This window comes from Hemicordylus capensis, chromosome 3, assembly GCF_027244095.1.
Source record: "Hemicordylus capensis ecotype Gifberg chromosome 3, rHemCap1.1.pri, whole genome shotgun sequence".
Classification (NCBI taxonomy): Eukaryota; Metazoa; Chordata; class Lepidosauria; order Squamata; family Cordylidae; genus Hemicordylus; species Hemicordylus capensis.
Window position 1 is genome coordinate 118617465 of NC_069659.1, and position 25968 is coordinate 118643432.

The window sequence follows — 25968 nt, forward strand, 5'->3', positions numbered from 1 at the left end:
GGCTTGCCCGTGGAGGCAAGGCGCCTGTGGGAGGCTGGGGCAGGAGGGAACCGGGCAGCGAAACTTTCCCTGCCACCCAGGAGGAGGAGCAGCAGAGGCAGGGCCCTTTTCGGCCGCCTGCCGCCCACCCCCCAGTAAGGCCTGTGGCAGCAGAGGTAAAGAACTCAGTGTGGGGACGGGGAGGGCAAGAGAGAGTGGGGGAGGGGGAGGAGGGAGGGCAGGAGAGAGTGGGGCAGGAGGGGGAGAGAGGGCAGGAGAGAGTGGGGCAGGAGGGAGGGCGGGAAAGCGAGCCCCAAAGAGCGCACAGATGCTCTGTGCGGGTTGGCTAGTGTGTGTGTGTGTGTGTGTGTGTGTGTGTGTGTGTGTGTGTGTATATATATTTTTTTTTCTCATTCTTCTCTCCTCTACAATCAAGTACATCTTCCAACCAGTAATAGTTGCATTCCAACTGTCCTTAACCATCACAGGCTCCTCCTCCCTATCTCCATTTGGAATCCCCACTGCCCAATCACCACGGTGCTTCTGCTTTGTTACGTCAGATTGGTAAAGCACTGTGTGGGTGAGACTTGCCATGTATGTCCTTAACTTACTTACTTGCTTAATTTATTTATATCAATTGATATGAAACAAACTTGCCTATGTAAAGATTTAGAGGTTGAGATGGTTGCTTCTGTACTGCCCCATTTATTGGGACATACGCCATGAGTTATTTTTATCCTTTTAAAATGAAATATCCAGACAGATCAACTGATTTTTATGTCTTGTGGCTCCTTTGTTTCTTATAAAGTTGCCAGGATCTGTGTAGCAGCCTGCAGTATATGTCAATAGTTTAATAAGAATTAAAACATTAATATATTCAATTTTAAGATGGCTGCTTAATTATCAAATATTAGTGCTGGTTTTATATTGTTTGTTTTATATTGTTTTATTTTGTTTTGTCCTGTTCTTTGTTTGATGTTTGATGATATTTAAGGCTGGTCATTGACCATAATAAAGCTTATATGTGGGTTCTCCCTGTTTTAGGTGTGACTTTAAAGACATTTAGCCCGCGTGCTAAACAACATAGGCTTTGTTTCTGTGGCAGTGATGCATGGTCCAAACAGGAGCAGTGAGGGCATTCAGATGCTACATGCATAGGGGAAAGAGCCACTTAAATATGCCAGTAAGTGGAACACTTACACAGCTAATACTTTTTGGGAGATTCAACAAACAGATTCTCTCAAATTCAAAGCAGTGATGTGAATGCACATACAATCTGAGCCTAATGGATGAATGTGCCACCTACTTGTGAATGTGTTTAAAAATAATTGAGATTATAGAGTTTAAACAGGTTCATAGGGCACATGATTGCAGACCACATTATCAGGTTTACATTTAAAATGTATACATAAACATACCTGCCAACATGTCCCTATTTTCCCATTCACCTGAAGGTAGATATGGCAGGTAGATTTGCATAAATAATTAAATATATATTTTCATTAGAAAGTAAAGGCATAGTTCTTCTTCTGAACCTCTCTCATTATAAGATGCAATCACTATTATAGTGCATTCTGTCTGTGTCCTAAAATAAAACACAAACCTGGATTTTAATTATGGAAAACTGATTAAGCCCCTTGAGGAAGCATATCTACATAACTGTCCGCCTTGTTCTCATTTGTAATCCCAGCTAATTACTTCCCTTGTCAGAAAATATTTTCTGTAGTCCAAAGATACAGAGGGGAAACTTCAATATATTTCCTTGTGTATGTTGTAGCTACTGCTAGAAGCACAATAAATGTGAAATACTGTACCTTTTCATTGTCAACTGGTTTCTTACCCTACATGCCTAATCTCCATAGCCATGGTAAAATTTAATTGGAAAAAAACATATACTGCAGTGTTTATAAACTACTAAAAATTCTGCTCAATAAAACTTGGAAAACAAACTGTAATCTATCTAAAGTAATGGCTGCTGTCAGGATCTTCAAAACAATTTTTAATTTACTTATTTATTAAAAAGTTTATATACCACATCTCTGTCTTGAACAAGGCAACCACTGCTGTGCAGAACAAAAAAAATAAACAAATCAGTTTTAAAAAACCCAATAATAAACAAAACTAATCTCTGCTAATAGGGATGTGCAAGCCAGCTTGAGGGTTCGCAATTGAGCTGGACTGGGCCTGGGTCAGCTCAAGGTCGAGCTGAACCCGCTGGGCCAGTCTGGGGGTCGGGTCAGTTTAAAAAATGGTAGACTTACTGCCATTGTGGGGATTTGGGGAGTGCTGCAGCAGCCGTGGGTAGGTCTACTGAGGTCCCCCCTCCCCCCACCAGCCTCCCCCCCAGTCTCAAATGGCAATTTTTGGGCCATTTTTGGTCTGTTGCAGACCTCTCTTCGCTGCTGGTGGTGATTCTAGAGGCTGCTGCACATGCACACTGGTCATCTGTGTGGCATGACCTGACCATGCAAATGGCCAGTATGCATGCACAGCAGCCTCCAAAATGGCCACTGCCAGCACAGAGAGGCCTGGAACGGGGAACCTCACAAGACCCCCTGTGGCTGCGGTAGCACCCCCAAAGCACCCACAATGGTGGTATGTCTGCCATTTTTTTTAGTTAACAATTTTTTTTCCATTCCTTCTTCTGCCCGAGCCGGGCCTGGCTCTAATGTGTACAGAAGCAGACTGGACCCGGTTCATTTCCAGATTTATTTATTTATTTATCTCAAATTTGTACACCTCCCCAAACCTTCGTCTCTGGGTGTTTAACAATGCATAAAACCAGTTAAAAACATATACAAAAAACTTAAAACAATTTAACAATTTAAAAATAAACCAGAGATTAAAACACCCCAAATTTAGGAATTTAGGAATTCTATTCAAACTGAACTGGGTTTTCCGTGGGGTTTGGTTTTTTTTGCACACCCTTATCTGCTAACTGTGTTAAGAGGCACCTTTTAAAGTGGTAACTTTCTATTTAGCAGGGGGAGAGCAACTATCTCTATTCAGTCCCAGCACAGCATCTGTCCAGTGGCTATTGCTGCTGTCTGCTTAAAACGAATTAAATTGTGAACCCTTTTGGAAAATGAAATGAGGGTTTCACCTCATTCCTTTTGCTGTGTAAACCACTTTTATTGTTGTTGAAAAGCAACACATACCCAATTTTTGTGAAAAAACCCTGATCATTATCATAAAATGCCTATCTATTGAAATACTTAGAGTCTTCATGAACAGCATTTATAAAAGCAGTAGCTGATGTCCTTACTAAATACTTGAAGGAAGTCCTATTGAAATTAAGTACTCCTTTAGAACAATTCCTGAGTAGTAGTGCATAGTATCTTAATCTAGATGTCAGCCACTGATAATACAGACGTAGTTAGTGTGCAAATTTTGACCAATACAATATAATTCTCATTAACTAAAAAAACAGACTGTTTTCAATATTTCTTCACACCCATTGCTAAGAAGAGTGTATTCATGCACATAGAAGGCTTTAGATCTTGCCACAATTTAGCAACAGCCACTCATAACTCCTTTTGTTTGTATTCTAGCAGAAAGACATAGACTCAGAGATGAAAACGGTCAGCTGGCGGGATTATCAGAGGAATATAGCAAGCTGCCTTATGTGGAGTCAGACCATTGGTCCATCTAGCTCAGTATTGTCTACACAGACTCCATGGATACAGGCAGAAGTCTCTTTCAGCCCTATCTTGGAGATGCGAGGGAGTGAACTTGGAACCTTCTGCATGCAAGCATGCAGGTGCTCTTCCCAGAGCAGCCCCATCCCCTAAGGGCAATATCTTACAGTGTACAAATGTAGACTCCCATTCAAATGCAAACCAGGGAGGACCCTGTTTAGCAAACACTTGCTATTACAAGACCAGCTCTACTCTCATGGACTGTGGTCAGTTTTACCAATTTGCCAGATTCATGAGTGCTGGAGGAATAATACCATAACACAGGGGCGTAACTATAAAAGGGTAAGGGGACACTGTTGTCTTGGGGCCCCCTGCCTCGGAGACCCCCTGAGACATGTCTCCCCCACCCAACACCCACCTGAGCTTCCTTGAATAATTAAAAAAAATTAGAAGGCAGTGATGGGGGGCCCATTTTAAAATTTTGTCTCTGGGCCCACTCCAACCTCGTTATGCCCCTGTCATAACGTGAACCACCAGGTCACCAATGTTGACTATGAATCTACTTCTCGTGAATGCCTACTAAATCTCCACAAAACACAATCCATTTCTAAAATGAATACACCACCTCCCACTACTTAAATGAATTGGCTATAAAAACATATACACTACCTTTTCTTAAAGAAACTGGTTGAGAAATTATGATTCTTATTTAACATAACTTGTTCATAATGAAGTCAGAGTACAAATCACTTTTTGCTGACTTTGATTCTGTAAGCAAATCATAACTCAATGAAGCACTGGTCTATAGATGCTTTAGCAAAGTAAAGGTAAAGTGTGCCATCAAGTCAGTGTCGACTCTTGGTGACCACAGAGCCCTGTGGTTGTCTTTGGTAGAACACAGGAGGGGTTTACGATTGCCAACTCCCCCGCAGTATGAGATGATGCCTTTCAGCATCTTTCCAATATCTGCCAGATATAGGTGTTTCCCATAGTCTGGGAAACATACCAGTGGGGTTTCGAACCGGCAACCTCTGGCTTGCTAATCAAGTCATTTCCCCGTAGTGCCATTAAGTGGCTCCAGATGCCTTAGCAGAGGCATCATATTTATTCAGCACATCATTTGCCTGCTCCAGGTGGTTTCAGTACATACAGTCTCCCTTAATTCTTCCAAAACTACTACAGCAAGAACTCCTCATTTACCCCAAGATAACAGGAAGCTTATATGTGCAGCTTCATTTAATCATCTCTCTTGTACATGCTATGCTCCTGTGTGTACTCATTTAAGTGCTGCTGTTGTCACCCATGTCAAATGTTGTTGAAATCCTCCTATAAGTTTCCACCCATCCATTAAGATCCTTGGGAGAGGCCTTGGAGGTTAGACTGGCTGGCATGCATAACCAGATGATTAGATGAAGCCCTTTTTGGTGGTGGCATCCAGGCCCTGGAACTCCCTTCAGAAGGAAATCCATATTGTCCACTCTCTCCATACTTCAGGTGCTTGTTAAAAACATGCCTCTTTAGGTTGGCTTTTGGTGTTACAGTGAGCTGAGTGGGCCAGTCTTCTGTAAAAACTGAAACTGATTCTGGCTGACATGTTCTGCTGCGAAACACAAGCGGGGCAGATCCACCCACGCTGCTACAGGACTCTTCACACACATGGAGATGATGCTGCACAAGGAGAGTGTTTTGGTACAGCTTGAACTATCACAGTTGTGTGCTACTTCCATTATTCACATTGCTGCACAACTTGTGATCACGCAAGGGTGAGCTGTTCCAGAACAGCTTTCTTGTGCAGCAGTATCACCATGTGTGTTAGAAACCTGCTGTTGTGCAGATGGGTCTGCACCATCTGCGTTTCACAGAGGAACATGTAAGCTGATATATTTTAGTGTCTGGCTCTGTACCTATTTGTTTTGCTGTATGTTTGTTTATGGGATTTTAACTCAGTTGTTGAAACCTCCTGCTTTGAGGGTTTGGCAATAAGAAATTTAAAAGATAAATATATTCATGCAGAGATCTGACTAGTGAGTCATCGCTCAATAATTAGCATCTGCAAGAACCAAGTTCACTGAAAACAATTCTTTTAGAAATGAAGTGATGTTATATGAAAGCTCTGTTCCTATCCCTGGAGTGTCCCCAAATATTAGCACCAGAATAATGTAAAGAGATAGGAAGGCAAATCTCCATTACAAATTGCATGTTGCCCTGATTCCACTAAGATAGACATGCCCCTAAAAGCATCCTGTCCTGTGACTTTTGTTTATCCTGTTTGGCCTGTAAATTCTTTAAAACCTTAAGGGTTCATCTACCCAATAATAAACATAATGAGGGCGTCAGCTTTAGAAACATCCAAGTCATGCACAGAACATATACACTATTCTAAGAAAATTACTGATTAGAACATCCATGTTCTTACTGACTATGCATTTTCTTTACAGTCCAACACATTATGAAAAGATCTGTAAAGAATTACACATTCACTTTGAACAACATGCAGGGTATAGCATTCTTGCTCAAAGAACAACTTGACTAAAATGCAGCGTCTGAACAATGCTAATATTCCCTACCTGTGTAAACCAGCCCTGGGGATACTTGACAAGTCAGTGTTGTAGTCCTTAATTAGCAATGGTAGATTCCCCTGATTCTGTGAACAAGTCCCAAAGTAGCAAAAAACAATGAAATCAACACTTTGGCTTGCTACTAGGAAAAGGAAGTGATGTATATACTCACAGAACAACAAGGATGCACTGTGCTGGAAACTGTAAGTAAATCGGAGTCAAAGATCTTGACCTTCTCACTTGTCCACTATTTATTTTGATACATAAACTGATGCATGTTTGTGAGCCTCAGTGCTGAATACTGTAGTTATTATTACAGTAGTTGTTAGAGAGTAGAGCCTATTGGTGACATGTCATTAATGTAAATGATGGGTTTTGGCTCTCTAGGAGCTAAAAGGAAGCAGTTATAAAAATAAAATTTGTAATAAAGGGGAAAAAAGAACTCATTCAGATGAGGCTTTAGTTATTACATAGTTTCCTCAAGATACTTCAGGGAACACAATGCAGAACCAACTAAAGAGATAAAACAAATACTATAACTGGTGGCTTTTTTGTGATGGTGTGCACTGGTACTGAGTACCAGCCTCTTTTTCCAGCCGGGATTGCAGCACCTAGCAGGGCTTTGTCTTCGTTCCCTGCAGGGAGGCAGGGGAGGAGGAGAAAACCCTGCCCAGCTGGGAAATGAGTTTTGAAGCACTGTTCTGGGTGCTTCCGGAGCTTGGCCACACCCCATTTGTGTGTGATGGACCCGTCACACACAGAGGGGGCACCTTTTCCTGCAAGGAACGAAGACAAAGCCCACAAAGCCCTGCCAGGTACTGCGATCCCAGTTGGGAAATGAGATGTAAAGTGCTGCACCAGGCACTTCCAATGCATGGCCACACACCCTTTGCATGCAAAAGGCCGTGAGTGGGCTAGCGAATGTTGGGGCACCAAAGCTGCTTATGGAATTAGTATCTCTCTGAGTGCTTACATCCAGGAGGAGTGTGCAACCACCAAGGGAAAACTAGACATTGGGTTATGTGGCTAATGCAAGGCATACTGCAATTTCCTGCACCTACTGATGATTGTCTGAGGTATTTCATGTATTAATTGGATATACACACACACCAAGAGAAAAGTATCAGCACTTTTTAAACACACACACACACACTAACAAAGGCATTGTTTTATTACAAAGCAGACCTACGGGCTATACTGTGACACTAAACTCTAGAACGGGATAGCCCAGAGCAGAGGGAGCAGCACAAAGCTGCTGTGTCCGAAGGGACAGAGCACCCAATGCAGAAGATTTTGTGCACAGTTCCTCCCAAATGATTATTATTATCATCCAAATTTCAGATTCACGTGAGCTAGCAGTGCATTATTATTGTTACTAATTCAATTTCATTATTTAGATCTTAGCACACTCCACCCTTCATTTTCAAGCCTGAAGTCAGACAAAAGCATCTCACTCTTCCTACAACATAACCTATTATGGTTATCCTCTTACCCAGGAAGGGTATCCAAGGCTGAGATCTGGCTCTTTACTCTCTCAATACGCCTGTGATGCTCTGATGTTTAATTAATGTTTTGGATGTCCTGATCTTTCTGTTCACAGCTCATTTCATCTCAAGTCTAAGAGTTCACTCCCAGGGGACTAAGAGCCTGAGCCTCAGAAATGAAACAGGAAACCATCTAGGATTAGGACATAGCATTGTTTGGGCCTTTGATAAGTCTGAGAGGTTGGAAAAAGACTGGGAAAGCTTATGCAGCCCAGGCACTTAAGCAGCTTCAGTACACAGACACCAGGAACAGATGCACTGAAAGGGAGATGATGCCGCACATATCCCTCCCTTTGTACTCCCCCCACCCTTCTATTCCCCTGGTTTGAACCTTATTTCTTTTGCATTCTTATATTGTGAGGCTTTTAGGCCGTCTGCTTTGAGTGGAGATCTGTTTTATATTCATAGTGAATAAACAGCCTTGGGCAATTCATTGTACTCTAGTCCATACCTCTGGACTCCCAGATCTTGAATTCAGAGATAGTGCTTTGAAAATGAAGAGCAGTTGGGTACATAATGAGGGATATCAAAACTGGAATTTAACATGCTGCTTTACTTGATATACAACCCAGTCTATTCCTTGCTTGAAGCCACTCCTGGTTGCTCTGACAATAACCTGTCAGACCAATAACCTGTCAGACCAAGGAACAGAAGAGGCTGTGTCATTTTAGTGAAAACGTATGCAGACAAGGAGAGCTGAATTTCCACAAAGCTTTCTGATTCCTCAGAGGTGTTTGTGTCTCCTTCTGGTTTGTGGCTAGTGTCATTATAGGAAAAATAAAGGCCATGTCATTCCGGAGAGGGCCTCCACATCATACATTGGTAGAAAGTTGCAGGAGAGTAACAGCAGGAGAGAGGGCATGCCCTCACCTCCTGCCTGTGGCTTCCAGCGGCATCTGGTGGGCCACTGTGTGAAACAGGATGCTGGATTAGATGGGCCTTGGGCCTGATCCAGCAGGGCTAATCTTATGTTATGTTCTAAAGGGTGCAACAAAGTGAGTAAGGTTCATTTTAGAATATAAACTGATGACAATAGATTTTTTTTAAAAAAGCAAGCACCCATGAGCTTCCCATACATGCTATACACACATGATATTTACATTGTATACAGTCATTACCCCATGATCGTCTCACATGGGTATTGCAAGCTGCTCAAATAACAAATTGGCAAAATTATTTTACATAGACAACAGAACTAATTTCAGAAGTTGGTACACTTTGCAGTGTGATATCTCTCTCTATAGGAAATAGTGCTGGTTAGAGTGACAAGAAAATCACATAAATCAGTGGCTCCTATCACCTCTCCTACTACAATCTCCAAATCAGCTTGAAACTTAAACTGGAGGCCTGCATTTCTATCTGCACCCCACTCCAAACTGATACTTCTTGCAGAACTGTTTTCCAGCTCCAGCCAACTATGACAAAAGAGCATATCTTAGCCTTGTGCCTGGCAGTTGCTGCCAGCTCTGGTCAGCAGTTGCTGCATCAAATGGTAGCTGCTATGTTTGTTAACTCAGTGGGGAAAACATGCTATTCTGTCCTCAGATGTTGCTTTTGCCTTTTATTTAAAATGGTTTTACTGCCGCTACAAAGTGTTTGACAAGCAGAGACTGAACTCTCCTGAAAAGACAAGGGGAAGACACAACAAAAATAGCAGTATTGCACAGACTACTACGCTCAATATTCAGGGCTATTAATTTTCTGAGCACATGAAGCATCATGTTAAATATTATGCTCTGTATAGGAAAAACAAATCCTTATGGTTGTGCCAGACACATTTGAAAATGTGAGGTTCACTGCCATATGCCATAGCAATAGGACAAACCATATTGATATGCATGCAAATACATGTGCAAATGCTGGGTCTCATGTCAGGAACCAAGATGTTGGGGTCTTTTAAATGATTTTAAATTTTTATTTAGTTAATAAGTTTAAGTTATTTTTATCTATGTTTTAAACTGTTTTAATTTATTTAATATTTAAATTGCTGTTTTTGTTTTACAATTGTAAGCTGCACAGAGGTTGGTATATGGGGCGGTATAGAAATAAACAAATAAAATAAATAAATAAAGATAAGAAGCAGACAGAAATTCCAATCTTAAATCCACTGAGTCCTAAATGGTCAGAGTTAAGTCACCAACTCCCATTTATTTCATATGTTCACTCATTGAAATAAAACAACGAGACTTTAAAGGGCTTAGCTTTAGCTAGATTACACCCATTATTAGTAAGCAAGCCCCAATTATTTCAGCTTACTTCCAAGTACGTGTGTTTAGGAACACAGCCCAATGCTTTTTTTTTTTTAAACGGAGGCACTGATCTTCATAAAGGCAGTTATATTAGAGAGTGCCTTCTTCTGCATGATCCCCACCGCACTTTATGGTCATCTGAGGAGGTCCGTCTCCAGTTACCACCAGTTCATCTGGTGGCGACTCAGAGGCGGGCCTTCTCTGTAGCTCCTCCCGGGCTATGGATTGCACTCCCAGCAGAAATCCGTAATTTGAGTTCATTACTGTCTTTCAGGAGAGCCCTTAAAACCTATCTGTTTGGCCTGGCCTTCTAGGATTTTTAAACTGTTTTAAATTGTTTTAAATGTTTGCCCTGGTTTTCCAGGGCTTTTAACTGTTTGAATGTTTAATTGTTTTTCTGTTTTTATAGTTTTGATTTTAAATGTTAACTGGTTTTAATTGTTTGTATTCTGTTGTTTGTATTCTGAGCCATTTAAGAAGGGCGATATATCAATCAAACAACCAAACCAAACCAAACCAAACCAAACCAAACCAAACCAAACCAAACCAAACCAAACCAAACCAAAACAAAACAAAACAAAACAAAACAAATCAAATGTAAGTATTAACAGCACACTAAGGACTGGGTCTCATGATCAGTGAGACCCGGTTTCTTCCAGTGAGCGGAGAGAGAGGGCTAAGCCACTCACACAAGCCCAGAGGGAGCCCTGGGCGGCTGGATTGGCCACCCACATGATTGCCAGCTCTGTGGTGGAGCCAGTGGGGGCTGGGGAGCTCGGGGGCCGTGCAGCCTCCAGAAGCCGCAGTATGCCCTGCGCGAGTGGTCTCTCCATACTGGGGAGACCCCCAGAGCCGAGAGGCGGCTTTTCGCTTCCCCTCCAGGGGTCTACTTGCAAGTAGACATGGCGCAGAGCCGCGCCATGGCTGCTCACGATCAGAGAGCCCGGTTTTGCGGAGTGCTCGCTCCACAAACCTGGGCTAAGGGCAGAGGTACTTGAGCGGGTTAACTGGATCAACTTGAGCGGGTTAAGCGAGTGGTTCTTACGATCGGCAAAAATTGGGCTAGGCTCTCCTAACCCGATTCTTGCCAATCATCAGAATAGCCCCTAAGTGTGTAATAGCAGCATTGCAAAAGCATTACATAGACTACAGGGGGAGGCGGGATTGGGCGGGCAGAAGCGGAAAAACTATAGTAATATGATCACCTTGATTTACTCTTTTGTTGTTGTGAGTCACCCAGAGCACAATTTGTTATGGGACAGCTAACAAATAAAGTTGTCATCTTCTACTACTACCACTACAACTACTACTCCTCTGGAATGTTGTCTCTAACAGCAATGCATTTATATTTAAATTTACATGTTGTCTTTCAGATCAAAAGGTCAGAGAAATTTATATACTCCCTTTGATCCAAAGTGTTAAACTCTAGTGGTTAACAAATCTGAAACCAAAGGATGTTCATTATGCATAGGGTTACATGAGTGGATTTGAACTCTACCCTGTGATCTGTATGTATCATCAAACCGCTGGCCAACCTACTTGATGAAGTAGTCTCTCCCATCTCTGTTTGCCGTCATCTCCCATCCATAGGAAGACCCCTGGTTCAAACTCCAGGATCCTGAAGAGGGAGGCCAGCCTGAAGACTTGGTCCTGTGACTAAAACAAAGAGAACCCATGAGCTTAGAAGAACCAGATTCTTACATTCAATCCCACAACAGGCTTTGTGAACTAACCCATCACTGGTACATACACCAAGAGTAACAATAACACACTTTAGGATATGCAATTAAAAATGTGCAGTCATTTAATAATAATCAGGCACCTTAATTTTTAGTGTTACTTTCTGCTTTTAGTAAATATCTTTAATTACCCAATCATCTAATCTGTGACTTTAGGAGAGGCAGCTAAAAATTTCAAGACATGTCTGTGTTGTGGCCTTATCATTAGGTGGGCCTACATTTGATTTTCAAAAAATGCAAAATAATAAATGGCTACTCAGAATGCATCCTTAGTCAATATCCTATCAATGGGTTGTAGCCCAAAGTGGCCTTCCTCTGGAGGAAGCTCTTGCGGTCAGAGGAAGAGAACCTTTGGATCAAGAATTAGCTTAATACGCACCCACCATTTGAGCAGAACACCACAAGAGAGGGGTTTTGTCTTTTAAAAGGTGTCAGTGTCTGTTGTATTGATTCAGACACTGCTTCTAATATATTTGACAAAATCTAAACTGCACAATTTAATCCAGATGTGTTTATTGCAGGGGGGAAACAGAGAAAGTACAATTTACTGGGCTGAACTGGATATTACTTTCCACAGATTGTCTACAAAAATCAACATGAATTACTTAAACACCATTATCACTTGTCTCTTTTCTTCATAGCCTTAATTATTAGTTACTTTACAGGCATTTACTCTGGATTTTCCCTTGCTGGATATAAACAGAAGCAGGATTATGTATAATCTCCTTTAAAAGCAATCCTTTGAATACCACGACTGGGAAGCTGCACGACTGGGAAGCTGCAATATATGTACAAGACTTTACGTTATATGCCAATGTTTACAATGCTCTTATAAATTCCAAGCTAAATAAAGTAATGTTTCTCATGTAATAGTTTAAGAGATTCAATCCACGTTAATAACTTCCATTAAATTCAAAGGGTGTGCTTCAGTCCCTTGCAAGTGAGGACTTGTAAGCACAAGTGAGATCTGTTTTTCCACCTCCACTGTCCATGCATTTTCATGGATCATAGAAGCACAGAATTTTAGAGATGAAAGAGAACCTTGAGGTCTCCTAGTCCAGCACTAACAAGATGCCTGCACTAACCGTGCAATAGGCTGTTAAGAGGAAGAAGAGATCTATCCACACCTCCAATAAGAACATACCAACCCTGCTGGATAAGGCCAAAGGCTTATCTACGTAATCCAGCATCCTGTTCCACACAGTGGCCCACCAGCTATGGTGACTAGAACTGCACACAGTCCTCCAAATGTGACCACACCATAGATATATATAAAGACAAGGTAATATTAGCATTTTTATTTTCAACCCCCTTCCTAGTGATCCCTAGCATAGAATTAGCTTTTTTTACAGCTGACATGCACTGAGTAAACACTTTCAAAGACCTGTCCACTATGACCCTAAGATCTCTCTCCTGGTCAATCACTGACTGCTCAGACCCCATCAGTGTATATGTGAAGTTGGGGATTTTTGCCCCAATATGGAAACAGTACATTTTTGCATACACACACTTGCTTATGTTGAACCACAGTTGCCATTTTGTTGCCCACTCACCCAGTTTGGAAAGATCCTTTTGGAGCTCTTCACAATCTGTTTTGGATTTCACTCACCTAAACAGTTTAGTGTCATCTGCAAATTTGCCCCCCTCGCTGCTTACCCCAAATTCTAGATCATTTATGAATAAATTAAACAACACTGGTCCCAGTACAGATCCGTGTGGGACCACACTTCTTACTTCCCTCCACTGTGAAAACTGTCCATTTATTCCTAATCTCTGCTTTCTGTCCTTCAACCAGCTACAAATCCACACATGAACTTGTCCCACTGCCTGCCGCTGCTTTTCTCTCCATCTGCCCACTGCCTACTGCCCACCACCGCCTTTCTCTCCCCTGCCTGCTGCCCACCGCCATTCTCTCCCCCTGCCTGCTGCCCACTGCCGCCTTTCTCTCCTCCGCCCGCCACCCACCGCCTTTCTCTCCCCCGCCTGCTGCCTGCCGCTGCCTTTCTCTCCCCCGCCTGCTGCCTGCCGCTGCCTTTCTCTCCCCCGCCCACCACCGCCTTTCTCTCCCCCGCCCGCCGCCGCCTTTCTCTCCCCCGCCCGCTGCCCGCCGCCACCTTTCTCTCCCCCTGCCCACTGCCCGCCGCCGCCTTTCTCTCCCCCACCTGCTGCCTGCCACCACCTTTCTTTTCCCCGCCTGCTGCCACCTTTCACTCCCCCCGCCAGCTGCCCGCCGCCCGCCGCCGCCTTTCTCTCCCCCCTTCTCCACCAGCCGGCTGGCCGGCAGCCACAGCCAGCACTTTCTTCCCCCTTTCCTCCTTAGTCCTCACTTCGGAACTCTTGCAGCCTGTCGCAAGAGTTCCTCCGCCAAATCCTGGGCACGCATGTCCCACTCACCCCCTCTGGTGCCAGGCCAGGGTCGGTCCTTCCCATTGCCTCCCGCCTCCCAGCCCAGGCTGCAGTCGAGACGGCCCCTCCTCACAACAGCCGGGCCAACGCCCAGCCAATCAGGTGCCTCCGCCAGCCAAACAGAGCTCAGCCAATCAGATGCCTCCCTCACCAGCACGCATTGCCTTGCCACATCTCCACGCTGGCTGGCTAAGAGAATTAATTTTAAAGATAACAACAACAACAACAACAACAACAACAACAACAACTGGATCACCTTTATCCACATGCCTGTTGACACTCTCAAAGAACTCCAAAAGGTTAGTGAGGCAAGACTTGCCCTGCAGAAGCCATGCTGGTTCTCCTTCAGCAAGGCCTTCTACATGTTTAATAATTTTGTCCTTAAGTATGCTTTCCATCAATTTACCTGGCACAGAAATTAAGCTGACCAGACTGTAATTTCCCAGATCCCTCCTAGATCACTTTTTGAAAATCGGAGTTATATTAACTACTCGCCAGTCCTCTGGTACAGAGCCTGTTTGTAGGGACAAGTTACAGTATATATTTTTGCTAGGATATCAGCAATTTCACATTTGAGCTCCTTCAGACTCTTGGGTGGTTGCCATCTGGCCCTGGCAATTTGTTAATTTTTAGTTTTTCAAGACAGTTTAGAACATAGTCTCTTGTCACCTGAAACTGGCCCAGTTCTTCAGCCTCCAAGCCTGAAAAGATCCATTTCAGAGTGGGAACATGTTCAGCATCATCCCCATGAAGACACATGCAAAGAACTCACTCAGCCTATCTGCAAGCTCCTTATCCTCCATAATAATCCCTTTCATGCCCTCATCATCTAAGGGTTCAACCACCTCCCTGCCAGGTTTTCTGCTTCTGATACTTTTAAATAAGTTTTTGTTATTCACTTTGACACTAGGGATGTGCACAAGCCTGTTCAGAGCTTCCAAAGGGAAGCACCAAACTGGCTCGAATGCCGGCGTTCAAACCAGCTCAACAAGCGTGAGGAGGGTGCCTTTAAAAGAGCAGGTAAGGAGCTCTTTACCCGCTCATACCTGCACCACTGCTTTCCCCCCACTGGCAGCATTGCAGCCCTGCACATCTCTTGAAAAACTAAGCATCAGCAGAGGAAAAACAGCGGAGTGGGGGGTTAGCAGTTAAGGAGCTCCTTACCTCCTCTTTTAAAGGCACCCCCCTCTGGCCTGAGGAGTGCAAGAACTGTTCGTGCACATTCCTATTTGACACTTCTAGCTATATGCTCCTTAAACTCTCTTTTTCTGTCCCTTATTGTCTCCTAGCATTTCTTTTGCCAGAATTTGTTCCTTTCTGTTCTCTTCATTTGGGCAGGACTTACATTTTCTGAAGGAATTCTTCTCTTTTATAGCTTCCCTGACTCTACTTGTTAGCCATGCTGGCATCCTTCTGAACTTGGTGATACCTTTCCTCCTTCTTGATATACATTCCAACTGAGCTTCTTCTATTATTGTGGTTTTGGATAAGTTCCATGCTTTCTGGAGTGATTTGACCCTCCTGACTTTCCCTTTCATTTTCCTTTTTACCAGTTCCCTCATTTTTGAGAGGTTTCCTCTTCTGAAGTCCAACACATCTGGGTTGGACTTCCCTGGCAATGCTTCACTCACATATAAGATAAATTGGATCACATTATGGTCACTATTCCCCAATGGTTCTATAACTCTTGAGATCTCGCACTAGGTCCTGTGCTCCACTCAGGACTAAGTCCAAGGTTGCCTTCTCTCTGGTTGGTTCCATAACCAACAGCTCTAAGACACAGTCATTTAGCATATTACGAAATTTGGCTTCTCTGTCAATACCCCCACGTGAATTTGCCCAGTCTATGTGAGGGTAATTGAAGTAACTCATTATTACAGCTCTGACTCTCTTTGACACCTCTCTTATTTGCTTCTCCAACTCCAAGTCACTCTCAGTGTTTTTATCTGGCGGGCCATACCACGTCCCTAACAACACATTTCCTTTCAGTCCTTGTATTGTCATACATAATGATTATGTGGAGGACTCTGGACTTCCTGGGTTTTTTAGCTTGTTGGATTGTATCCCTTCTTTAATATACAGGGCTACTCAACTCCCAGTCTACCCCTCTCTGTCCTTTCTGCAGAGTTTGTACCCAGGAATAACAGTGTCCCACTGGTTCTCACCATTATGCCTAATTTATCTGTGTTTTCATTAGTAACCAAGCATTCCAGCTTGCCCATCTTGACTTGGAGACTTCTGGCGTTTATAGGTATAAACACCTATACGCTGAGTCTTTTGCCTGACATTGGCGTGTCATTTGATCTTTTTGACCAGCTGTCCATCTGCTCTACTCCTGGCTCTATTCAGTCCCGTTCTGTTTTATCAGAAAAGTTTACACTTTAGGGGATTTGCTTGCTGAACCAGATACCACCCAGTTCCTATTAGAAATCCTGCAGGTGCCATTTTAAAAGCTTCTCTGCAACCTTTTTTATTTTAAGCACTAGCAGTCTGGTTCCATTTTGGTTCAAGGGAGCCCATCCCTTTTGTACAGGTTTCTCTTGCCCCAAAATGTATCCCAGTGTCTAACAAATCTAAACCCCTTTCCCCAGCAACCACATCTCATCCATGCATTGAGACCCCTCAGCTTCTCCTGTCTCACTGGCCCTGCATGTGGAAGAGGCAGCACTTCAGAGAATGCTTCCCCAGGGGTCCTGGACTTCTATATGCTACCCAGTAGCCTACATTTGGCTTCCATGACGTCCCAACTGAATTTCCCAGCATTGTTGGTGCTGACATGCACCATAACAGCTGACTCCTCCCCAGCACTGTCTAACAGCCTGTCTAGATGCTGCATAATGTCCACAACCTTCACACCAGGCAGGCAAGTCATCATGCGGTCTACATGAGAGTCACAAACCCATTTCTCTATACTCCTAACAATAGAATTGTGCATACTGCGAGGCCCCCAATCCCTGGAGGAGTATACGCTGTGTGGGAGGATATGGGAAGGGGTCCATTCTAAGGGAGCATTCCCCTCTTCCTCAGACTGATGTCTTCCTTCCCTGAGACTTTATTCCTCCGTGACAGCAGAGGAGCTGTTAGTCTGGGAGTGGGATGCCTCTATCACATCCCTGACGGTTTCACCCTCATACCTCTCTGCCTGTCTGATCTTCTCCACATTAGCCACCTTGGCTTTGAGGGGAAAAACTTGTTCCCTGAGAGGAACATAGGAACATAGGAAGCTGCCATAAACTGAGTCAGACCATTGGTCCATCTAGCTCAGTATTGTCTACACAGACTGTCAGTGGCTTCTCCAAGGTTGCAGGCAGGAATCTCTCTCAGTCCTATCTTGGAGATGCCAAGGAGGGAACTTGGAAGCTCTTCCCGGAGCCAGGAGTTCTTTGCAGCAAGTGCACATCTATGACTTCTGTCCCTCAAGCAGACAGTCATACATGTAACACTTTGTGCAATGTGCTGGGAAGCACCCCATCCCTGGCTGACTTTCTAGATTCATAACTGGTTTTATTGGCTATTTAGAATATGTAGAGCTAGTTTACTTTAAGCTAGGTCTTTGCTCAGTTGTCAGCTAAGTAAATGTTTTAAGCTCTGTCCTCCAAGAAAATTTAAGAAGTGGGATAATACTTAACTTCTCCTCATGCGGAAAAGAAAATATATCCTGATAAAGCCTTCCCTTTTGTCTCAATAAAAGTTATTCAAGCTCTGCTGCTTTATAAACTTAAGGCATCATAAGCACAAGGAGTAGTTTAGTGCTGTATGGATAGGCAGACTTTTTTTTTTTACATCCAGGGTCTCAGTAGGGACACAAAATACTTTCTTACTAAAGCTCCTGTCTTCTGTTACAAGGAGTATCCACATTCTGTTACAAGGAGTATCTTTCTTACTAAAGCTCCTGTCTTCTGTTACAAGGAGTATCCACATTCTGTTACAAGGAGTATCCACAAGGAGAGCTGGTCTTGTGGTAGCAAGCATGACTTGTCCCCCTAGCTAAGCAGGGTCTGCCAGTTGCATCTGAATGCGAGACTTGATGTGTGAGCACTGCAAGATATTCCCCTCAGGGGATGAAGCCGCTCTGGGAAGAGCAGAAGGTTTCAAGTTCCCTCCCTGGCTTCTCCAAGATAGGGCTGAGAGAGATTCCTGCCTGCAACCTTGGAGAAGTCACTGCCAGTCTGTGAAGACAATACTGAGCTAGATAGACCAATGGTCTGACTTAGTATATGGCAGTTTCCAATGTTCCTATGTTCACCCTTTGTGGCTGATAATCTAGACCCCGCTTCTGGGTGAATAACCACTTGAGAGTCCAACACTGTAGGATTAGGAAACTATCCTTGACTTCTTGTAACAGAACCCCACAAAATATTGTATCTATCTAGGTGGGGGAGGGGGCATATGTTGGAGTTGGTGTGGCTATGGAGGTGTGGCTGTCAGGGCGGGCATGGCTACGAGGGCTGTCATGGAGAACACCTGAATTTGTAACTACACCACTGGTCACAAGTAGGGAACAGATCAAATCAAATCAAATCACCTTTATTTTGGTCAGACCAGCATAAGAGCAATAAAAAGCCTGATAAGTTACTTACTAGAATTCTGGAGGTGAGTAACACAATACAAGCATATGGTAAAATAAAATAAAACTATTGCTATGGAATATAAAAACTATAAAAGAATATAGAGATCAGTAGTAAAAGTAAAATTTAAGACTATAACTGTCCAATAGAAAAAGAGAAAACTGCGAGCTATGTGGCCAATAACTAAAGACTGCAGTTAACAGTAGTTAATAACGGTAAAAAGTGATTGCAAATGTTCATAAATGTTTATAAAAAACATAGGGCATAAAAATCACCAAAAGACATAGGCAGAAAAGGATAAAGGGGGCGGGGAAGCATTAAACATTATATAAAAGGCATGATAATTACGTAAAATGCCATATAAAACCATTCAGGAGCAACTATAGACATCAGAAGAGTTTTGTCAATTTAAGGCAAAGTGAGAAGCTGAAGAACTGCAAAACTATAAGAGTGCAGGGCTGCCATAAGGTGCTCTGTGGCAGTAGGCTGAGAAACTGCTGAGTCTAGTCCATACAGTTGGGCGCTGAGCACGAGCTAGAGGTCATCATCTGCTGGATTTTAATCACTGCCGTGCAGAACCTGGCAACACTGTAAGTGGTAGTGGGGGTTGTTATCTTAAAACTGTAGGGAGGTGTATAGTTAGCCACATGATCTGGATACTTATGCAATAATGGTAGAATGAAAATGGAGTGAATATCCCTGTAATACAAGTCCTGAAGGAGGGTGTGATCTGCTGTTTCTACTTGCCCAAAATCACAAGGGCATTGATGATTCAAGAGTGGGATCAAGCATGGCTGAGGGAAGAACATGGCATTGCACCAGTGTGACGGCCCTCTTGTGCTTTGGGACTTCCAGATCTGTTAGGTATTATTATTTATTATTTATTCGAGGGATGCCATGGGGGGAAGCAGAATATCTAAGACCTTCGCTGATGAGGAAGTTCAGGGCTCTGTATCAGATTGTTGCTCTAGGTCTGTAATGTGCTGTTTGATGAGAGCCTTGTCCTGATCGTAGCCCATATTAAATAGGGAGAGTGGGCCCAAATATAATATTTTAGTCATAATTGACTGTTTCCAGCTGGATTGAAAGTCATTATGCAGGGTTAGGGGGACAAGACCAAGGGGACAGAGAGACAGTCTAAGCCAATAGCCAAGTATGGTAATCCAGACCCTAGCCTCCACTTTGATCAAGCCTGTCTGCAGTCGCAGGGTGGTATTAGAGACACATCTTGGAACTTGAAGGGCTGCTCTTAAGAACTTTGATTGCATGAATGCCAGTGGGACAAAATTGGAGAAGGGACCCAGATGGGTATTGTAGAGAAGCTGCGCTAATGGCTTGGCTTCAAACAGAGTGAGTGTGCTGCGGGTATATAGTGGCCTCCTCTCGTCCAAAGGAACTTAAGGATGGCAGTAGTACTCCTCTGTGCATTTAGAGCAACATGGTCCCCATATGCCTTCCTAATGCCGGTGTAGTGAAGGACTACCCCCATATATTTAAAGCAAGGAACCTGTTCAGTCTTGTGTCCATCTATAGACCAAGAACAGGTCTTGGGCCTTTTGACAATGGCCATTATTTTGGTTTTATGATAGTTAAGTTCTAGCTGGTCTTCCTTGCAATACTGTGCTAAGGCCCCCAGTGCTCTTCTAAAGCCAATGGGAGTCGCTGAGAGTATCATCTGCATATAGCAAGGTGGATATATGGGCTCCTGCAGGTTCAGGGAGGTGGAAATCTGGGTTGTTGAGCTGCCACACCCCCCCCCCCCGTGCTAATGTAGAAGTTGAATAAAAGTGGGGCCAGTATGCAACCTTGCTTGACGCCCTTCTATGTTTTGACAGCACCTGTGAGATGTACCTGGGGGTTGCAACCTTACTTTAAGTGATGTGCCGGTGTGTAACATGTGTATTAAATATAACAGTTGCCAGTCTATCAAAGAGGTTTGAAACTTCTCACAGAATTTGACTTGTGAGATGGAGTCAAAAGCTGCCTTGTGATCTTTGAAGGCTACATAGAGGTAGGTTGTGTTGCAGGAAGAGTATTTTTCAATAAGGTGCTGGAGTACTTAGCACTGGTCAATCATGGATCAACCTTCCCTGAAGCCAGCCTGTTCTTCTGCAAGTAAATTTTTCTTTTCCAGCCAGTCCCATAATTTCCAATGTAGATGTCTTGGATACAGCTTGCTAATTGTATTGAGAAGACTGATGGGTGTATAGCTAGTAGGATCGACCTTTCTGCTTTTTTTGAAAATAGGAACGATAATTGCTGGAGGAGAGCTGGTCTTGAGGTAGCAAGCATGAACTGTCCCCTTTGCTAAGCAGGGCCTGCCCTGGTTGCATTTGAATGGGAAACCACATGTGAGCACTATAAGATATTCCCCTTAGGGGATGGGGCCACTCTGGGAAGAGCTTCTGCATGCTTGAATGCAGAAAGTTCCAAGTTCCCTGCCTAGCATATCCAAGATAGGGATGAGAGAAACTCCTGCCTGCCACCTTGGAGAAGCCGCTGCCAGTCTGTGTATACAATACTAAGCTAGATGGACCAATGGTCTGACTTGGTATATGGCTGCTGCCTATGTTCCTATGTTCCAATCCTTGGGGACTCAGCCATATCTATGAAGGTAAATAATGAAGTCAAGATGGGGGCCCACCAGTCCAGATTGTTTTAAAGGCCTCGGGTCCTCCCCGGCGGCCTTCTCTGGTCTTAGTTGGGCGACAAGGCTCTTAATCTCAGATGTTGTCACTGGTGTCCACGCGATCATGCTTGACCATGGCATCTGCTTTCTGAGGAAGTATCCTTGAAGAATTCATAGAAAAAAATTTCCCAGACCCCTGGGGGGATGTGGCAATTAGATGGGTCAGTCTGTTGCTGTGGCTGCTCATGGTGATGCACAAGAATGAGGTTGGGTCATGGGATCTGACTGCCTGGATGAGTTGTGCTCAGTTGTCTTTCATGGCTACTCTTTTCTTATGTGCCACCAACTGCTTGCATTTCTTCTTGTGCTGAAGGAGATCCTGTGCAGTCATTGATCCACTGCTGGCTTTGTAGACATGATAGGAGGTGGTAAGAGCGTTTCTGGTGTTAACACATCAACCAGGACTTGGAATGGTGTTGATGTTGCCACAGGAGTGCATTGTTTTTACAGATTAAATGCTGTTGAAGCTGTCGGACTAGACTGCTGTAGATCTCCAGAGGTGCCTCAGAGGGTTCCACTGTTATCAGGGTGAACCAAATGTGCTGGTAGTAATCCAAGGCAAGCAGCCTGGTTATCGCTTGATCGATTTGGGGGGTCCATTTGGTACGGCAAAGGACTCTCCTTGCCGGAGATACAGGGGGGCTGATAGTGGTCCTTAGTATGGGTTCATTGGGTGAACAATTTTAGTTGGAGCAAGATTGGGAGATGGGTGGGGAGGTTTTGGGAGAATCTGTTCTATTTTTTTACAAAGAAAAGGGGGGAAGTGGGGCCCAGCCATTTTAGGGGGGTGGGCTTTACAACCTCTGGTTACTTCTAAAGAAGGCATGGTTAGTGTGGCAACGAAATATCCATGCAGACTACACCCGCTCACGAGAGTGTCAGGCCATGTGTGCTCTGAGTACAGCTGTGTTGCTGTGTGTTGGGAAGTGGTGGTGGTGGGGGGTATGCCTGAGACTGCTTTCCTACTCCCAGGGATGGCTGCTGAGGTGCATCGGAAACCAGCCCCCTGCTTGGCCATTCGCATCTATGCACAGGTGTGCTGTCGCCAGTGGCCCCTTCAGGCAACGCAACTGCCCTGGGGTCGGAGGAGCAGAGAAAAGTGCCCTCTCCCATGATTTCCCATGCCTGCTTATCTACAGACGCACCAGACCCGGGATTTTAAAAACCTGAGTGAATGTACTGTCCCACTGGCTGTTCCCATAGCCATGTATGTGGCCAGGCTATGGCACATGTGGGCTGTGGGAATGTACTCTCGGGTGCGTTCAAGAGTTCAGAGGGATTTGGGGAGAGGGGAGGAGTGGATTTCACCCTATTATTATTTTTAACAAGGAGAGTTGGGTGCCCTGCTAGAACAGGGAACTCTTGGATTCTTTGATGGTTAAGTGGGAGACAGGCCCTCTTATGCCAGTGTGAGCCCACTGGGCAGAAAGCTGATTGCAGTGGCTTTGGGATGGGTCTGGCTAGAGTGCTCTGCCAAGTCTCCCCTCACAATATCTTCCCTGGTCATGATGGGACAGACCCCCCAGCTTCCATTCCCCTTCCCCACCTGCATTTCACATTCTAGCGAATGTGGGTTTCCCCCTCCCCCCCTGCACTGAAAGTCGGATTCCACCCCTGCGAACCTCAAAACAGCCCACTCCCAATTTGAGTCTGTGTGGTGCTTTTGGGATGCGGGGCCACCTGGGGGCCACATAGCTGGCAGAAGGATAAATGGCATTGCAGGGCATTTAAAGAGCTTTCAATGCCCTTCCCTTGCCGAGGGTGGATGGAGCACTCAGAAATTGCACTATTACACTCATCACGTGCTCCCTAGACATGATAGCCAATTGCAGCTGTGTTGCTGGCGCAGTGACACTTTGCCCATAATCTGGCCGTGGAGATGACTGGGGTCAGGCTGGGAAGCTGAGCAGCCGTTATAATGTACATCTGAATCTGGCCAGTCCTGGCTTCCCATTTCTATTGCTCACCAATTCTGTTTAGAGCCTACCTGAAATTGGTTTCTATATGCAATCCAATGACATGTTCAGACTCACAGGCTGACATGATGAGGAAAATTACTCAGTGTAATCCCATTGAAATTAAAAGAAGTGTGAGCACTGTAAGATATTCCCCTCAGGGGATGAAGCCGCTCTGGGAAGAGCAGAAGGTTTCAAGTTCTCTCTCTGGCTTCTCCAAGATAGGACAAGATTTATTTATTTTTTAATAGGACAAGATTTTTTTATTGAACCAACAAACTACCAAAGCATACAGTACAAGATAGGGCTGAGAGAGATTCCTGCCTGCAACCTTGGAGAAGCTGCTGCCAGTCTGTGAAGACAATACTGAGCTAGATAGACCAATGGTCTGACTCAGTATATGGCAGTTTCCTATGTTCCTAAAAGGACAATTTAGCATTATGTAATTTAGCATTATGTATTCAGTGTAGTCCCATTGAAATTTTCTTCATCATGTCAGTCACCTGTTTTTATACTTGATCTTTCTGTTACCAAGTCTGTGTGAAGTTTTCTCTTCATTCCCTTTTATTTCGTCTTTCTTTTTGAATTATTTGATTATATAAGCCCATTGGCTGGGCCTTATAATTTTACCTTTCTTTAGCACCTAGCTACTTTAAGTGCTTTATAAGTATGACCAAAAAAACCCCACAACCCATTAACAATAGCAATAATAATAATTTTAATTGTCTTGGGGAAATGCAGAGCCTTTGTTACAAATGCAGAACCTTGTTTAGGAAAGTTACATTTTTCTGGACAGATACTTCAGGCCAAATCCACACATCCCATGTTAGAGGGCATGCCAACACATCCTGCCCCCTTCTTTGCATATCACATGCTTTTCTCTCCCTCCCTCTCTGGCCACCCATGCTTTTAGCAAGAGAGAGACATAGATACAATGAGCATTTATACTGTTTCTAGATGTTTCCAGTTGCTCTCCTAGGGATGTGATTGCTTTTACAAACAGTGGTCATGCTGAAGCAGCATGTCTGATCCATGCAGTCTACATGAAGATTATGCTTGTCCTGGTCTTGATTGTTCAAAGGCATTCTCCTTCAAAATACATCTTGCTCTCCATAGTGCTTTGGCATTACTGTCACTAGAGAAGCTGAGGTCTGAAAGAGCCCTCAGAGCAAATAGGACACAAAGCTATGGGGAGTCAATGGCCATACACAGTGGTGTGAGTTTGGATTTATGAAGCCTAGCCTCCTGAAGGCAGGTGAACAGGCTAAAGTGTGACACACTATCTCCCTCATCTACCTTCTCTCCTGAAGTGATTGTAAAAAGTGCCGTTTTCAGGCAGCTAGCCTGAGGCAGACAAAATGGATTTTGGAGACAGAACAAGGCATTGGGCTAGCAGCACTTTTTACAATGCAGGGTTGCTTCCCTGGGAAATCGATGTAACCTCTGGCTGCCTGCAGGAATATTATGCTATTCCAACTTTACACAAACCTCAGTCTGTATATTTGTCTACATAAACGAAATATTACAGACACTATACATCTCCAGTGTTCTCTCCTCCAGCGGAAACCAGAATCCCAGGGGCCAACTGTTATATGGTAATAGTAACTTTAACCAACTTTAAGCAGAAAATTCATTTCTCTGTTACTTAGTGCTGCCAAAGAGTAGGATGATGGTTAGAATTCCATCTATTTATACATGGTTTGACAAGTTTTCCTTGCAAATTAAGGGAGTTTTACACTCAGCATTTACAAATTAGTTTGTTGATAGGTAGTGTTGCCATTACTGCCTGTTCCCACTGTACCCTAATGCACCCCCAGTTTGAATCTTGGCTGTATCACTGTTTCTAGTAATGAGGAAGACTCTGCCTGAGTGCATTCCTCTGATTCAATGAAGTGGCTCAATCATTCTGGCCAGGGTGCCTCTGCCTCAGGTCATTAGTGCAATCGTGGGAGGCTGGTAAATGCCACTCTGATAGCCAATGCCCCCCTGAGCATGCACAGAAGGTGCCAGAATAGGCCAAGTGTCAAAGTAATGAGACTGGAATGCAATTTTCCTCTCTTTTACCAAGCAGACACCCAGATGAACCAAGGAACCAAGGGCAAATTCCCTCCAACAGATAAGACTCTTGGATTCAATCACCTGAACTATGCTGAAAATCAGTGCCCTCCTTCCCCCTTGGGAGATCACCTATTCAGCCTTTTGTTTTAAGAGGAATGTCTAAGGGAACAGCCATAGGAAATTAACCGAAACCTCTCCAGGAAGTTAAAGGTAATCACTACTAATTCAACAAAAGAGCAAACTCCCTGTAGGGCTCAGTCTTTAGGATATTAAAACCCTTCCTTAGAGTTAATCATTTGTACAGCATCACCCAAAACAGTTCTACATTGTGCAGTTCCAAAGAACTGAGGTTGCCTGCCTCTTGCTAACTCAACTATTCACACCACTGAAAGCCCAGAGAGAGTGCACATTCTGTGGATGAGTCCTAGAGATTCTCAATCCTGAGCATCTCTGAGCTGAAATCACTATTTGTGGGCTCCTCAATTCCTTGCAAGCCACTAATCTAGCTGCCCGGAGTTCCCCCTACCAAGCAGATCTCCCTTATCATCATTCCAGCGCAAGGCAAAGCTGCAAGATAGGTAGCTA

The 25968-nt window shown here is 44.0% G+C and overlaps 1 protein-coding gene across 8 annotated transcripts in view; it reads right to left on the minus strand.

The window, feature by feature from the left end:
* Positions 1–25968, minus strand: part of FRMPD4 (FERM and PDZ domain containing 4) — a 564699-nt gene that overhangs the window by 156323 nt on the left and 382408 nt on the right. For all 8 annotated transcript variants that reach the window (XM_053312354.1, XM_053312353.1, XM_053312355.1 and 5 more), the window contains exon 2: positions 11508–11624. In XM_053312354.1, the coding sequence (XP_053168329.1) occupies positions 11508–11624 (117 nt within the window). The remainder of the gene's footprint in view (positions 1–11507; positions 11625–25968) is intronic.